The sequence below is a fragment of the Nuphar pumila genome, chromosome 16 (genome assembly GCF_984573655.1).
Source record: "Nuphar pumila chromosome 16, dmNupPumi1.hap1.1, whole genome shotgun sequence".
NCBI classification, from domain to species: Eukaryota; Viridiplantae; Streptophyta; class Magnoliopsida; order Nymphaeales; family Nymphaeaceae; genus Nuphar; species Nuphar pumila.
In genome coordinates, this window is record NC_143264.1 from 43,600,268 (window position 1) to 43,619,010 (window position 18,743).

Below are 18,743 nucleotides of genomic sequence, written 5' to 3' on the forward strand. Positions count from 1 at the left end.
CAACTCTCTCTATTTAAAATAAAAATATATAAGTCATAAAAAATAAGAAAAAATTGAACAACTTAAATATTTTGAAATACACAACCAAAATATAATTGTAATGTTTTAAACATTACAAAAAAATAAAATAGCAACCTGGGTGCTTGCTAGCTTAGGTACTCGACTAGGCACCTGGGTGCTCGTTGGTGGTAGACTTGCATTTAGGCAGTCTAGGGGAGACTTTAACTACTAAGTTCATGTGGCATGAAACCCTTGAACCCATTAACAAATTTGAGCCAATACCAGGTATACTTGCAAATGCAATAGTAGAGGAGGTCGAGGAGGATGTTGGAGCAAAAATGGTGGTATGAGTCAAGAGGTTCTGAATATGATGCATTCTCTCAAATAACTTCAAATATATACCATATAGTGTGCTTGAGGATGTACCTGCGGTTGAAGATGCATTACTATCACTCCCAAACGTCTTCTCACTTTTCACACTATCAATGGCAGGAGGACCAACCACTGACACACCAAGTCTCTTCCTCTTGAAGCTTCTTTATATGTCTCAATTTTCTGTAGCAGTAGCACCTCACACTGCTAATATCCACTTAGGTATTCTAGATTGTGTAGGCTTCCCACCTTGGGCCTATACATTGGTTAGTCACAACCAACACAATATCCTTCATTGGTCGAGAATAGAGAGACTTACGTGTAGTCTCTTCTACAATAAGCTTTGAGAGAGTTAGTAAGAGTAGACAAAGCAACTATATGAAGTATCACACTTCTAATATTGTCAAATTCCAAATGAAGAACTATACGAAGCTCTATCGTGCAAGTCTGATCTCTTGCCTTGTTTGCTGCCTGAATACAAGTCTTAAATTCTTTGCACTTTGGACACTTAAGAGCTATATTCATCAATGCAAGAGCTTGCTACATTTCATTATAAAAATTCTGAATAGTCTTTGTCTCTTGCCTTAAAACTCTTGCACAAGTTGACAGTTCTTTGCCAATTTGCTTGCTCATAAACTTGTTGAAACTTCCATGCATCCTTAGCTTCCTTGAACCTAGCATCATGATTAATGGTTATGCTATGCTCCACTGATCCCAATATCCACACTTTTACTCTTAGCATTATTCATATACCATTCTCACAACCTTAGTTGTCATAGGCGCTAGGCGGTGAGGCCCTAAAAAGACCTAGGCAGGGCCTAGGCGGTACCCCAAATAAAAAAAATACAAAATATGTAAATAAACTACTAAAATTGATAAGAAACATGTATATAACATAAAATCAATCAACAATAAGCAATAGACAAATAATAACATGTCGTCGAACACTGTAAAGCAATTATATTACATAATCTGCTCAAACAAATTAAGAAGCCCCTTCCATTGTTCTAAAAAATAATAAGAATCCAAAAAAAAAGAAACATGTAAATTCGCTAAATTAAAAGGAGTAAGCAACAAATAACATAAACTCATATATTAATATATTTCATATATGTGAAAAACAAATACATAAACTATACAATATATACATTTACATAAATACATACACTTATAATATGTTAATATATTAACTATACATAAATCATAAACAGTTAAACACTAAACAGTCAACAAAAAATATAACTAAAAAAAACAGTCAAATAGAACACACACTAAACAGTAAATGCAAATAAATCATTTTTTATAAACAGTAAAAAGTAAACGCTAAATTTATAAGCAGCATCAGAATCAAAATAAGACAACAGTAAATTCATATGCAGCATCATAATTAAAATAAGACAACAACAAAAATTTAATATATATCATATATGTTAGAAACAAATACATAAACTATATAATATATACATATACATAAATACATACACTTATAATATATACAAAATTAACACCATTTTTATAAACAGTAAACAGTAAAATAGAGCACACACTAAACAGTAAATGCAAATAAGAGGCACTTTCTAAGCAATACAGCATTATGATGATGCTAAAAATTCCAAAGTTCACACAACATTATGATGATGCTAAATATAAACAGTAAACAGTAAAACACAAAAGAAACCCAATCTGAATCAGTCTCAAAACCCAACAGACTCACAACTATGACAAGCACTCACATGACATTCAGATAGCATGAATTAGAAGCCAAAATAATTCTGCATCAACAAATCAGCCAAATCACCCAAGAAATCAACTAAAATAATTCAGCATGACGAGAGACAGATTTTCAAAACGACTGCTGCTCCACCTTTTTTTTCATCTTTTTCTTCTTCTGCCCTAGCAAGAGAGAGGAGACACGAGAGGGGTGAAAAAGGGGGAAAAGCACCCTTTCCCCCTTTTATATGCTGATTTAGGTCAACAAAAAAAAGACCCCAAAAAGTGGACCGACCTAGGCTTAAGCCTAAGTGGTCCCAGCCTAGGCGGCAATATAGGGCCGCACTGCCCAAACCTGGTCACCTAGGCGGTGGGGCTGCGGCTAGGTCACCTAGGCCGCGCCTAGGTGCTGCCTTTGACAACTAAGCTTACAACTTTTCATCATAGCCATCCACCCTAGTCTTAGGCTTATCTTGAGTTCCATTGAGATACCCTTTGAGTCCATAACCTTTTGTAACAACCTTCATAAACTCAGCCTAGTAACTGTAGTTGGTCGTGTCTAGAACAAGAATAAGCTGAATTGAATCCGCCTCCATAGTTTTTAGTCACCCCTCCTCAGCTACAAGAGTATTATTGCCACAAAACACCACCACATAAAAACATGCCACAACCCCTATGCAGATAAATCTGACCCAAACAAATCTGTTTTAGCTAGCAGTCAACAATCTCTAGCAAAAACTATCCTATCCTTAGCTAGTTCACATCCAAGACATCATCCATATCAATGTTGTCAAAAGCGTATTGGAACCCGTATCAGAAGGGCCAGACATACGGGTGTATCATACTGTATGATAGTGTAGCATATCATGAGATGCGAGGGAAAAAGTTCCTTAAAAATTTGCAACAACAAACAACAACAACAACTACGCCTTCATCCCAAAACAATTGGGGTCAGCGATATGAACCAAGAAAGAAATTCATTTTGGGTCTTCCACATGAATCCTTTTCCTCCAATCATTTCTATCCAATGCCATGTCCTCGTTGAGGTTCAAAGCATTCATATCCTTTCCTATCATCTCCATCCAAGTCTTGCTAGGCCTACCCCGACCTCTTTTAACTAATATATTTTCCCATTTCTCTAACCTTCTAACTGGAGCATCATTAGGCCTTCGCCGAATATGTCCAAACCACCGTAAACGATTCTCTCGCATCTTATTTTCAATGGGTGCAACACCTACCTTCTTACGTATCTCCTCGTTCCGAATCTTATCTTTTATTGTATTTCCACACATCCATCTAAGCATTCGCATCTCAGCTACACTCATTTTTTGAATATGATGTCTCTTGGCAGCCCAACATTCCGTACCATATAGTAAAGCGGGTCTAATAGTCGTCCTATAAAACTTTCCCTTCAACCGCAATGGCATTCTACGATCGCACAGCACTCCAGTTGCACTTTTCCATTTCATCCACCCAACCTTTATCCTATGATTTACATCTCCATCAATTTCTCCATACTTTTGAATGATGGATCCCAAATATTTGAAATAATCATTCACCGGTATTTCTTGCTCACCAAGCTTCCCTACACTCCCATCACTACTTCGTTGCTTACTAAACCGACATTCCATATATTCAGTCTTACTCTTACTCAACTTAAAATCTCTAGCTTCCAATGTCTGTCTCCATAATTCTAACTTAGCATTAACCCCAGCTCTAGACTCATCAATCAAAACAATATCATCAACAAATAACATACACCACGATACATTTTCTTGAATTGATCTCGTAAGCTCATCCATCACTATCGCAAATAGGAAAGGGCTTAAAGCAGATCCTTGATGTAACCCAACCATTATCGGAAAATTGGTTGTCACCCCTCCACAAGTGCGGACATTGGTTACTACTCCTTCATACATATCTTTAATTATACTAATGTACTTGAGAGAAACACCTTTCTTCATCATTGTCCACCAGAGAACGTCCCTAAGTACTCTATCGTATGCCTTCTCTAAATCAATAAAAACCATATGCAAATCTTTGTTCCTCTCTCTATATCTTTCAATAAGTTGTCTAAGAAGATGTATAGCTTCCATAGTTGATCTTCCAGGCATAAAACCAAATTGATTCTCCGATATCATTTGCAAAAATAAAGAAATACAAATAATCAGAAAGATTTAGAAAAAATTAATAGGATACAAGAAAAAATAAAGTCAAGCATTAAAATCAACTAAACATAGATATGCCATTAGCATCAAATTGACAAATTCATTTTATAAAATCATAAACATAAATGCCACGAGATTTCATTATATAAAAGTTTTGTGGCAAAACAACAAAACTCATAAGTCATCTTCATTATCAATCATTTGGCGTTCTACATCAGAGATGACATCTTGTTGTGGCTCCTTAGCATCTTCATCATTTGTCAATGCCTTGGGCTGTGTCACATGGTCACACTCACGAATTCGGAATATTAGCAATGTTATGCTTCATACGATACAACCCCTTGCAAATCGATAATTAATAGAACCTCCATATCAAAGTCAGATATCCCTCTGACCTTCAGGATCTTCATAGTATTGCCATGCTGTCTTCAGCAGGTAGACATTGTGCCATTAATAAATCTAAGTACCTCAATCAAAATTAGTTAAAACAAAATATCATTACATGCAAAAGCTAAAATGTTTTGTAAATTACAAGAGTTACAATATATAATTTTACAAAACACATGATGCTAGGACCAAAGGCTACGCAAGGTAGAGCTCAGAAACATATATATATATATATATATATAAAAGTTGTCTTCAGTATCATTTCAACTTAATGATTTTCTTTGTTTACTGCAGCATTCAATTGTTTAAGATGGTGATTAGTCATCTTCTTTTAAATTGGAGATGACCTCTGATAATTTTTTTCGACAAATGCTGCTTGTGCTTTTGCATTTTTTTTAATTATCTTCTATAAAGTTTACAAGTAGCTCAACGCAAATATTAGATGGGTTACATAATCGGTGGATTTGCAAACTTGCAATGACCCAAAACATGGCATTTAAATTTGTACAACTTATTATTTTATTCAAGCCACACCCTTAGTCAACCGGTTTGTAGTATCTCTATGCTGGATCATTTGGGCAGCATCCTCCACCCTCCATCTATCTGATAGGGTAAGATTTCGAGGTCTAAAGGTACAAGCACAGTTGATTTCCGGCAAAAATGGGTAGATCTAGGTTCAACCACACCCTATGGCTCAATTTTGAGTTCTTTGAGATTACCCTTTGGGATTAAAGGCAAAAACATCAAAAGAAATGCGCTTACCCTTAGTTTTGCGCACTTTGAAACCCTTTTCGAACTACCATCATGGTGGGTGCCATGCAAAACACCTCCAATCAGGCTTCTAGGGCTCAGTTAATGTCCTAAAGTAACTCTAACTACACATGTTGCGAGCAATATACTAAGAAATATATTACATAGTTCCTTTTCACATAATCTAGGATGGAGCATAGCCTAATTTAGTTATTGGTTAGGCTAGCCTAGCTCATCCAAGCTTGAATGGCATGCTTAAAAGAAAATTAACTTAGTTTTTGTGTAAATTTTACTTCAAAATGCTAGAGTAACCGTGTCAGTGCTGATTATTTTGGTTTCTAGTGTTGGATGCTTCTACAAATAACATGCTATATGATGTATAGGATACATTTTATACTTTTATAGATATTTTATGCTTTCTATATTTTTCTTTATATTGTAGTAGAGCTCTGCACTGACAGTCAATATTAAGTATTATCTCTGTGTGTGCATGTGTGCTCAACATACACAACCCTACATCCACATCTATATGTCATAGCTTAGTTGAACTTGATAAAGAACTAGGGGAAGCAACACACATTAAGTTATATGGCTTGGTTCAACATGTTTTTGTTGGGCATGCCTTTTGCATATCATAACAAAACACCAAATGGGATCCAGGTGCTTTGAATGACCATATGGTCTAGAGTTCACTTCAGAATTGAGTTTCTTTTGGGGAAACAAATGATGTTTAGTAGGCAGTTGTTTACTAAAATCTGCAAATGGTGCCTATGGTTATGGTGGAATGCAAGAGGACACAAGAACACTTGTTGCCTTAATTGTAATGAAATCACGAACTTTCCACACACCCCAAACAAGAGGCAAATATAAACCCACACAAAGGGGCATTAGCACAACCACATTAGCCACTTATGGGCTTAAAGAAATGAACACACAATATAAAAATATTGTCTTTATTGAGGATCAAATGCACACAAAATGTATTGCATTACAAGGGGTCTAAGCCCATATTTATAGGCACAAAGGGGAGTGAGAGGCTCCCCAATATAGTTGTTAGAGCTCCAAACAGCTAGATCTCTAACCCTTGGGGAGCCCTAACAACTATATAGCTATTATATTTGTCAAGGGCAGAAATGCCCTTGACCATATAACATATTACAACTTAAAATAAAAAATAAAAAGGGCCCCTATTGGGCGACACCTATTACAAAAATTATATAGGTCAAAAAGACAAAAATTCCTTACCTCCTAGGGTAATACATATTACAAACATGTCGTATATATACACAACCCACATTCTAACCCCCCCGGCTCAAACTCACAAAATGACAACTGAGAGTTTGCCAAGAAGAAAGTGGAATTTGGGAGATGGTAGCACCTTAGTGAAGGAGTCCGTCAGTTGATATTCAGATGATACATATGGTAAAGTGATGGTTTTCTTCAGGAATGCTTCACGGACATAATGACAATCCATTTTGATATGCTTTGTGCGCTTATGAAATGTATGATTGCTTGCAATATAGATGACACTCTTGTTATTACAACATAATTTTAAGGGTACATATATGAAAACCCTCAGGTCTTCGAGTAACTATCACAACCATACCAATTCAGAAGTCGTAGTGGCCATTGCACGATAATCAACTTTTGTGAAAGATAGTGACACCTTCTGTTATTTTTTGCATCTTTAAGATACGAATGAATCACTTACAAAAATACAAAAACTTGTGGTTGAACGACGGTCATTTACATTTCCTCCCAAATCAGAGTCAGTATATGCAATAACATCTAATGGGGATGAAGATGATAAAAACAAACCATGATTGTGTTAAATTGTAATTCATAAGACTGTATTTTTTATATATAAAAGAAGATACATATACATATATATATTTCATATATATGTACATGTATCCATCTACTTATATATATATATAAAATATATATTTCTTTAGCTATAGGGCTATTTTAGTCATTTTTACATTTTACGTATATTCATGTTTTTGAATATGATTGTAATTCCTCTTTATTTTTTCTTATTTTGTAATTTTTTTCATTTCTTATTTTTGTTCTTTTATGTAATATTTCTGTACACAGTCAGTGGCTACAGTGTACAACACTCAGCCACTCACTGTTGTACCCAGTTTAAAAGGTAGACGTTGGGCTGATTCCCAATGTCTCTAATAAGAGCCGTTGGGAATAACCCAACGTCTCTTTAAGTGCTTATAAATAAGGGTTATGTGAGCCCATTGAAGGTATGTATTACAGTCAGGAGTTGTCTCCTTAAGCTTATAAACACTGTGCATTTATTGCACTTCTTTTGTGGTGTAAAGCTTATAAACACTGTGCATCTATTTTGTGTCTTGAGTATTTGAAGTATCAAGTTATTTGAAACCTTGATTGTTTGCAAGGATTATTCACATGGTATCAGAGCAAGGTTGGAGAAAGAAAGATCGTGTGGATTTTCACTTTTTTGGGTGCCTCGAAAAGTGTGCTTTCGATTTTTTGGTTATTGGAGTGGATCCTCTTGTTCATCCAATATTTTAGAAGACTCTTCTATCAAGAAAGGTCTAAAAATCCTTTGTGGTACGTATTCTTTTTCATCATCTCTCCTCTCTAATGGGTGAAAAAGACCTTCATTTTTCTCTCAGACTTCAAACTCAATGGGACCAACTATCACGTTTGGGCCAGAAACATGGAGGCTCATGTTAAAGGGAAAGAGCTTTGAGGTTATGTACAAGGCTCAATTCCTGAACCGGAGCCAAAGATAACCTTGATGGAGAAAGGAGAAATAAAAATCCTTGAAGGCAAAGAAAGAGCCAAGGCTCTTGAAGACTACACAAAAAGCATGAAGAATGGGAGATGAGGAATTTTAAAATCCTCTCATGGATTTTCTCATTCGTAGAAACAAGAATTAACACCAATATTATCAATTTTAAGAAGGCTTCTCAAGCACGGGAGTACCTTGAGAAGGTGTACACCTCTAGGGACTTATCCCATAAATATTACCCCCAAAAGAGGGCGCTAACTCTTCATCAAGGAGAGATGACTATAAGAGAGTATTTTGCCGAACTTTCTTCTATTTGGGATGAGCTTGCTATGCTCGAACCCAAATGGAGTGGAGAAGCCATAGAGCTTTGTCATAAACAATTAGAAGAAGATAGATTTTTTAATTTTTTGAATGGGCTTAGGCCTGAATTCGAACAAATCCTGTCTTCTCTTTTATCCGCCTTCACTTCCCCCTCTCTTGAAGATGTAATTACTAAACTAAATGGGGAAGAGACTCGTATGGGTATAAGCAAGAACAACCAAAGTGTTCTAGCTACACCTTCCAATAATGAAGAAAATGGAGTTAATGCCGTCTCAAGACCGGGGAGCAACTTAAGGACCTACAAGCCTCCTCACTTCAAGAATCAAAACTCAAGTGGTCAAGGAGGGAAGAAGGATTATAGTAAGCTTTTATGTTATTTTTGTAAGGAACCGGGGCATATCAAGCCTATTTGCCTAAAGTGGAAAAAGTTACTTGCCATGACTACTACATCCCAACCTCAAAAGGAAGAGTGCTCGTCATCTTCAAATGGAGTTCTCTCAATGCAACAAATCGTGGATACACTTCAACCTCTTCTAAAATGGGCTATTTCCGGAGTCGCCATGTCAACTTGTTTTCCTCCCGGTAAGACCTCTTGGCTTTTAGATTCGGGTGCTTTTTTTCACATGACCCCAAGTTTTAGTTCTTTTTCCGAATACTAAAAAAATCCTTTTCCATCTTTTGTTTCAATCGCGAATGGAACATCTCTTGAAGTAAAAGGAATAAGAAATTTTGAAAAACAAGGGTTCTTTATTCCAAAAATTAGATTTATACCCAAATTAAACTTAAATTTGCCTTCCGTTTCTCAACTCTCGGATCATGGGTGCGATATAAAGTTTTCATCTAACAAATGTTGGATACAGGATCGGCGGTCCGGGAGATTGATTCGGGAAGGCTCTAGGAAGGGCGATCTATACTATGTCGATTCCCTTCAAATTTCAAAGAACCCGTTTTGTAATGTTGTCCAACAAAAGGATATTAATGTGTGACACAAGAGACTTGAACATCCAAATGTTGCAAAAATTTCTCATTTACCTCTTGTTAAAAGTCTATGTAAAAGTGATTTCACTTGTAACGACTGTATTCTTGGGAAAATAAAAAAATTGCCCTTTTGTCAAAGATCTATGTTTACAACAAGACCTTTAAAATTATCCATTCGGATGTATGGGGACCGACACCCGTCCTATCAAAAGGAGGCTTTGCATATTATGTCATTTTTGTTGACGACTACATGAGATATTGTTGGATTTATTTTCTTAAATACAAATATGAAGTTTTCTCGATTTTTAAAACCTATCATATGATGATTAAAAATCAATTTAATGGGAATCTAAAAATTTTTAGAACTGACTCTGGTGGAGAATACCTTTCAAGTGAATTCAAAAATTATTTTGAAAGTCATGGTATTCTTCATCAAAGATCTTGTCTAAAAATCCTTTAACAAAATGGATTAGTCGAAAGGAAGCATAAACGTATAATAGAGACAACTCGAACATTACTTGTTTCTCAAAACATCACAAAAGGTTTTTGGGTTGAAGCGGCTTTAGCATCTGTCTATCTGATAAATCGGCTACCTTCTAAAAACTTGAACAATATTTCGCCTTTTGAAAAATTGTATATCAAAGAACCCGACTATAGTCGGTTGAGAATTTTCGGTTGTAAATGCTTCGTTCTTATTGATAAGAATGACAAACTTTTATCAAAAGCCATTGCCTGCGCCTTTCTTGGATATTCCGAAACCCAAAAAGGGTTTCATTGTTATGATATTAAGAATGACAAGCTATATGTTTCTAGAAATGTGAGTTTTTTGGAAAATGTTAATGGTTTTGAAAGGAGTGAACCGTTTGAAGAAAACATGAATTACTCTTTTTTATTTGAAATGTTAGCACATGATGATGATAGTGATGACGATTTCATTCATAATGACGTCAATGATAAAGAAGATGGCTCTTACCATCCACCTATCTCCCAACATAAAAATGAAGGAGCATTGAGAGATCCTATAACGTATACATGTAGAGATAGAAACAGTTTTAGGAGTGCAATTGAAAAATTCAGTGAACCTAGTGGGTCCAATTCAACAAATGATGAAAACCTACGAAGAACTGAGAAAAGTAGAAAGATGCCTTCTAGGTTTATTTCATATGATTCGTTTACTCTTAAACATAAAGCCTGCCTTAGCGCGATTCATTCCTATATAGAACCCAGAAACTTTGAAGAATCCAAAAAGAATGATGAATGGCTGAAAGCAATGGAATGTGAGCTTTCAGCTCTCAACAGGGCAAAGACTTGTGAGTTCCAAGATCTTCATAAGGGTAAGAAAGTAATAGGGTGTAGATGAATATTTAAGGTAAAAACTAAGAGCGATGGATCTTTTGAGAGATATAAGGTCCGATTAGTTGCAAAGGGATATAGTCATGAATACATGATTGATTATGAAGAAACTTTTGCCCCTGTGGCCCGAATGATCACTGTTCGATGTTTCATTATCGTTGCCTCAATCAACAAATGAAACATATATCAAATGGATGTTAAAAACACCTTCCTAAATGGTGATCTGAATGAAGAGGTATACATGGATGCTCTACCAGGAATGAAGACTCCCAAAGGGAAAACGCTTCGCCTTCGAAAACACTTTGTGGTTTAAAATAAACCCCCAAGGCTTGGTATGATAGATTTAACTCCGTAATGTTAGAAAATGTTTTTTCTTCCTGTTTCACTAACACTGCCTTATTTGTTAGAAAAACCAATGCAGGGATTATCATTCTGCTCTTATATATGGATGATATGCTTATAATCAGAAGTGATTCTAAAGGGGTTAAAAGCATAAAATCAATTTTGAAGGATAGGTTTGAAATGTCTGATTTGAGATTTTTAACTTATTTTTTGGGTATTGAAGTAGCATACTCTCATAGAGGGTATTTTTTATCTCAAACTAAGCTTGCCTCTGAGATTATTGACATGTCAGGTATTACGAATGATAAGGTTTGTGAAACTCCTGTTATAGTAGGAGCCAAAATGAAGATTCATGATGGTATTTATCTCTCCGATCCCACCCTCTATAGACAGCTTGTGGGATCTTTGATGTATATGAGTATTACTAGACCAAATATCTCTTATGCAGTTCATACTGCAAGTCAGTTTCAACATGCACCAACATCAGTTCACATGAGTGCCATCTTGCAGATTGTGAGATACATAAAGGACACACTAAACAAGGGAGTATTCTTATCCTCTTCTTCTGAATTAAAATTAATTGCTTATACTGACTCTAACTGGGGAGGTGACCCAAATAATCGTCACTCCACCACTGGTTTTTTGTGTGTTTTTAGGAGACTCGCTGATTTCATGGAGATGTAAGAAGCAAAAAAAATGTCTCTATCCTCAACAGAAGCTGAATATTGTGCCATGACGACTACTACCATGAAAATTGTATGAATTCATAAGCTATTAGAAGACATGGGGATCTCAATAGATGGGCCCACCAAACTATGCTGTAATAACAAGAGTGCACCATACATTGCAAAAAATCATACTTTTTATGAGCGGACTAAACACATTGAGATACTGTCATTATGTTCGGGAAGCATATCTGAAAGGAGTTATAGATCTTCCATATGTAACTTCAGAATATCAGTTGGCAGATTTCTTCACCAAAGCTTTGTGTGCTCTGCGGTTCAATTTCCTCCTTGGCAAACTTTCAGTATCTTGCCCTAAGTTTGAGGGGGGGGGGGGTGTTAAATTATAATTCATAAGACAATGTATTTTCTATATATATTTTATATATAAAAGAAGATACATATACATATATATATTTCATATATATGTACATGTATCCATCTACTTATATATATAAAATATATATTTCTTTAGCTGTAGGGGTATTTTAGTCATTTCTACATTTTATGCATATTCATGTTTTTGAATATGATTGTAATTCCTCCTTTTTATTTTTTCTTATTTTTGTAATTTTTTTCATTTCTTATTTTTGTTCTTTTATGTAATATTTTTGTACATAGTCAGGTGACCTGACTGTGTACAATGTACAACAGTCAACCATTGACTGTTGTACACATTTTAAAAGGTAGACGTTGGGCTGATTCCCAACGTCTCTAATAAGAGTTGTTGGGAATAGTCCAACGTCTCTTTAAGTGCTTATAATAAATAAGGGCTATGTGAGCCCATTGAAGGTATGTATTACATTAAGGAGTTGTCTCCTTAAGCTTATAAACACTGTGCATTTATTACACTTCTTTTGTGGCGTAAAGCTTTTAAACACTGTGCATTTATTGCACTTCTTTTGTGGTGTAAAGCTTATAAACACTGCATTTATTTTGTGTCTTGAGTATTTGAAGTATCAAGTTATTTGAAAACTTGATTGTTTGCAAGGATTATTCACAGATTGATAGTATTTTTAACACAACTAACTATTCTCATTACAACACTCACATGTACTGTAGTGAGAGAATGCTGAAATTACAACCAGTATGAATAGCATGAGCAATATCCAGACAAGTAATAGAAAGGTGAGTTAAGGCACCAATCATTTGACAATATGGGGTTGTATCTTTCAGAGGTTCTCAATCATCTTTATTTATTTTTGCATTGATGACCTCTGGCGTGTCCACTCTCTTTTCATCTGTAAGACTTGACCTTTCGCTTATCTTGGCTGCATATTTAGTTTGAGACAAAAAATACCCATAGGGTGAGTAAGCAACTTCTATCCCATGAAAATATCTAAGAAAGCCAAGATCTGTCATATCAAAATATTTTTTTAGAACATCCTTGATATGACTAACTCCCTGCTTATCACCTCTTCCGATAATCATATCGTTTTCGTAGAAGAGAAAAATAATTATACCTGCACAAGAGGACTTAACAAACAAGGCAATATCAGTATAACAAGATCTAAATCCTAGTTAAACCATTACATCACTAAAATGATCATACCAAGCCTTAGGAGTTTGTTTTAGACCATACAAAGCTTTTCGTAATTGAAGAATTTTTTCATGTGCCAAACCTAATTCGGGTGGAGGTTCCATATAGCCTTCTTCATTTAGGGTTCTATTTAAAAAAATATTTTTAATGCCCATTTCAAGGATAGGCCATTTTCTAATGGATGCTATGGCGATGATAGTTCAAACTATGGTCATCCTAGCTACTGGGGCAAATGTTTCTTCATAACCTATCCTATATTCTTAACTATACCCTTTGGCTACTAGCCTAGCTTTGTACCTTTTTTGTGTCCCATCACTTTTGGTTTTAATTTTACATACGCATCTACACCCTATGATTTTCTTTCCTATATGTAATGATTGAATCTCTTAAGTTTTGACATTTTTTAAGGCTTCTAATTCATTATTCATGGCCTCGATCCATTTATGATTTTTGGCTTCATTATAGGAAAAATATTCTATTATAGGAAAAATATTCTATGTAAGAATGTATGGCCATAAGACACGATCTATAGTAGGGTTCAAAGGACTCATAGAATACAAACCTACTAGGTGCTTGGGATATCCTTGTAGATCTCTTAATACTAGATTGATCTATGTCTTGACCTTGGATATACCTTTCTAATGCACATGGTGGTTGGTTGTATACGACGAGAATATGTTTGAAGTTCATTGAGGTTCAACAATATGCATATCTTCTTTATGATCATAATGAGTGTTATCATTGACACTCTCATGAATATCATGAATATCATTACTTTCATCAACATCATCAATATTACCATTATTATGCTCATTCATTACATCAATATTACCATACTCACATGGTTTCTTAGACTCAATTTTTTTAAAACCATTTTTCTTTTCAAGAAAAGTTACATTTCTTGAAACATAAAGCTTGTCTTTCTCAATATAACACCTAAACTCTTTTTGGTTTTCGGCATAGCCTAGGAAAACACAAGGAATGTCCTTAGCGAAAAGTTTATTATTTTTGTTAGAAAGAACAAAACATTTACAACCAACGACTCTCAATCTTGAACAATCGACAGGAATTTTAAACAATTTTTCAATAGGAGAAGTGTTTCCAAGAATGTTAGAAGACACTCTATTGATTAAATAGATCGTCGTAAGGGAAGCTTCGGCCTAAAATTTTTTAGAACAATTTTGGATATTAAGAGTCCTATTGGTTTAATAATGTGCTCATGCTTTTTTTTCGGCCAACCCATTTTGTTGTGTAGTGTAAGAGCAAGATTTTTGATGAGTAATCTCTTGTTGATCAAGAAAGCTTTTATAATCTTTTGATAAAAATTCTCCTCCAGAATCAGATCTAAATATTTTAATAGAGGTTTTGAATTGATTTTTAACATAATTATGATTTTTTTTAAAACACTCAAATACTTCAGATTTGCGTCTAGGAAAATAGATTCATGTATGCCTACTATAATCATTCACAAAAATTACATAATAAGTAACTCCTCCTTTGGACATAACCGGTGTTGGTCCCCATATCCGAATGTATTAACTCAAAAGGTTTTTTAGATACAAATTGGCTATTTCCAAAAGGTAGAGATTTTATTTTTTCAAAAGTTACATAGGTCAAAAAGACAAAAGTACCCTACCCCTGTAGGGTAATACATATTACAAACATGTCATATATATATATACAACTCACATACTAACAATGATGATGTGCACTCCAGCATTAAAAGCATGAATCAATTTACATTTTTGCTTGTTCTATTCTACTTGTTTAAAAAAAGAAAGAAAAGCAGTCTCCAATCAATGAGATTTTTATACTCTCAAAAATATAATGTAACATCACACCCTGTTTTCCCCAATTATAAGCCTTAATTTTACTTTAACTATAGTGATTTATTTTAAAGTCAAACCTAGGTCCTTATCTCTCCAATTGTTGTGAAAGGTAATGAAAAATATTTTTAATAATTAAATTCTGAAAGATTTTCTCTTAGATATTTGACACAAAGTAACAATATGCAATGATAGAATTTTTAAAAATACAAGACCAAAGAATTACTTAAGATTTTGAGAGGTGTAATTTTGGACCATTCACAAAACTTCAAAATTTGTATTGAAACCCTGAAGTTGAATTTGTATCTTTCAGGAACTTGAATTTTTAAATATTTTTATTGGATTCAAATAAGGGGTAGTTGCTTATTTACATATATCATCTTAAGTAAATGGTGAATAAAAAGAAAGTAAAAATAAAGGTTGACATAAGTTAAAAGTCCAAGGGAAAAATGGTAATTTCTCCCCATGGCCCAATTTAACGTACCTCCCCCCTCCGCTTTATCATACCCCTAGGGGGTATTGAAATGGAGAAAAGGAAGGAAGAGGGGCTAAGGAGCGGAGGCGACTTGAGGAGTTCACATAGCTAGGTAAGTGGTTAATTGTGGTTTTAATAATTAGGATTTGCCTTAGTTAATTTCTTACGAGAAAATTAGTTGTGCTTTTCATACTAGAGTTAGGTTTTCTTAAAATTAGTTTTGTAATTTGTAGCTTAGAAGTTATGGCTTTCTAAAATTAGGGTTGTAATAGTTTTGTAAGTAATTAAGGTTTTAACTATTAAGATTGAGTTGGTCATAAATTGTTTTCTTATGTGGGATTAGTCATAGTTATCCATAATTAGACCTAGATTTTCTTAAGCTTCATTAGACTGATCGCTATAATTCTCATAATAAGGTCGTCATAAGCTAATTTCTTGTAAGTAATTGATTTTTGTTAGAGCTTCTGAATTTACATTACTGTTTTAAAGGTTAGTCTCTTGCGTAAGTAGGTATTAGTAATTAGTTTGATAAACTCAATAATAATTTCAGCTTCTATACCTTTCTCAAATTACCGGTTTTCATAAATCATGAAGTTTTATTGTTATTAAATGTGGTTTGGCAACTTTCTTCAAGTTAAATTGATTTTCTAGATGTTATTGAAAAGCCATTAGATTTTCACAATTGTTCAAAAGTAATCAGCTCAAGCTCTTATAAATTTGATCATTGTATTAATTGTGTCCACATATCGTTTTTGTTTTGCTATCACCCTCTTTTTTCTGTATTATTCAAAAAATCAGATTTAGCATTGAAAATCAAATTAAAGTTGCATTTAAATGATTTGAAATCATCGAAAGAATGTTGCTTTTATCAAAGTTAAGTATTTGAAATTGAAATGTCCATTCACATAAATGTAAGTGGACTGGTAGCTGCATGGCATATCGACCCCCGACAACCTTACCAGGGTATGTACCTTTTATTGAATAAGAATAATCGGCCCATTTGGCTTGTCATTGGATTATCCACTCAGTTGGCTTAGTCCTGAGAAATCAAGTGGCCCTTTGGTGTAGTCAATAGGAAAGATGAAATCCCAAACCAATGATTGACCCATTGAAGTTTCTGAGAGGGATACAAGATCTCTGACCCCCTTTTGAATATCTGATGGGTGATGGAACCTGTAACCACTATTGCTATCGGCCTATTTGAAGTACGGAGGAATTTTATCAGCACAAATAAAATTCAGATTTATCGACCCTTCGATTTTTGGTGGGAATATAAATCGGTTCTAAGTGGAAATGTTTTCTAAAAGATTAATGAAATAAGAAAATGTATAATTGTACTGCATTTGAAAAACAAGTTTTGTGAAAGTGCATAATGATTTGCAAAGTGTTTTAAGATCTATTTTGCTGTCTTTTATGTGTACCACATTTTAAAAAGCAGTTTTTGATTCAAATCTAGATTCGCAAAAGTAATTTTAAAATTTATTGTGTTGACTTTTCGCAAATGTCCCTTTAACTGTTTCTTTGGAAACATATAAAACCTAATTATTGAGGCTGTGATTAGTTGCTTACTTAGCATTATAGCTCATTAGCTATGTCACACAGACACTCCATATGGGTAGCCGTACCCGTGTCAACATGGGTACGGGTACCGCACGGTGTGTGGGTACGCTGTGGGTCGGGTTTAACCGCGACCCAACCCATTTTTTTGGGTGTTTGCTCTCTCTCTCTCTCTCTCTTGTCTCCCCCTGGTACCGGGGAGTAAACAAGAGGGGAGGGGGGGGAGGGGCAAACGAGAGAGGGAGAGTACCTCCTCCTCTTCTTCTTCTTCCTACAACAATCCGAGAGAGATGTGACAGTGGGAGAGCAAAAAGGGGAAGGGCCCTTCCCTTTTATAAGATGTGTTATATATGGATCCTAATATAGTGGATCCATATATAATCCAGACTCAGATCCAAACTCTCTCTCTTTATATATATATATATATATATATATATATATATATATATATATATATATATATATATATATATATATATATATATATATATATATATATATATATATATATATATATATATATAGCCGTGTCCCCGTACCCGCATTTTTTTGAAATTGCCTTATCGTACCCGCACAGTGCCCGTACCCGTACCCGTACCCATGTGACATAGCTCATTAGTTGATTATTATTGTTAAACTCTTGATAGGGGTAGCAAGGGTTTTGAAAGACGTACACATGATACTAGGAAGAGGATATCAACAAGGGAGTCATGCATCTTAGTTTATAGTTGAGTCATTAGTTTGTTAGCCTTATGTATTTGAAGATCTTGTAATTGTCTCTGAACTGTGTTTTGGCTTGCATTAGAGATTGTAATGAAAGTTAAGTTAATAGGTAGAGTTGTACAAATGCTATGTAAATGCTTATTTTCTTCTTTTGCAAAACTCTGTCAGGTTATTAAGACCCGAAGGCAGAAATGAACAGCTTAATAGTCACTCCCTAAAATATGAGTAATTATGGTCTTGTTTTGGGGTGTGACACATATTCTCATGATAGGCAGGTTTCCTGGCATCATCTGTGTGATTATCTGAAGTTTCAGTTCTGTGTTCTTACTTCTTAGTTGTCACTGGTTAAGGTTTAGAAAATCAACATAAAATTATTCTTAGTTTTGGTTTTGTTCTAGACGTTGGTCAGACTGTGCACTTCAGGATCTAAATGTCAAATATTTATGCCTTTTCTCTGGCAGAGATGATTCTGTTTTGTGCTAAAGATGTTTTCGCTCTTTTCGATCTGTCCAACAAAGATGATTTTGTTGTGGTGTCGCATACATGATGGATGTCGATTTTCCCTAGCCATCCTTCGTTTTGACTTGAGCTGTATTCACCTAGTGCATCTTCTAATTACTCATTTTCATCTGATTGGTTAGGAAATAAGCTGCAGCAGGAAAAACAAATAGATGTGCTAAATAAGAAAAAGAAATCCCAGGGAAAGAAAATTACAGGTTTCCAGGTATTAGTTTGACTTCTTCTTCTTT

The 18,743-nt window shown here is 34.7% G+C and overlaps 1 protein-coding gene across 1 annotated transcript in view; it reads left to right on the forward strand.

Moving 5' to 3' along the window:
- LOC149813210 (uncharacterized) overlaps window positions 1–18,743 on the forward strand; it is a 43,794-nt gene that overhangs the window by 21,684 nt on the left and 3,367 nt on the right. Inside the window, exon 6 of the mRNA XM_089991281.1 lies at window positions 18,636–18,718. Coding sequence (XP_089847407.1) covers window positions 18,636–18,718 — 83 coding nt within the window. The remainder of the gene's footprint in view (window positions 1–18,635; window positions 18,719–18,743) is intronic.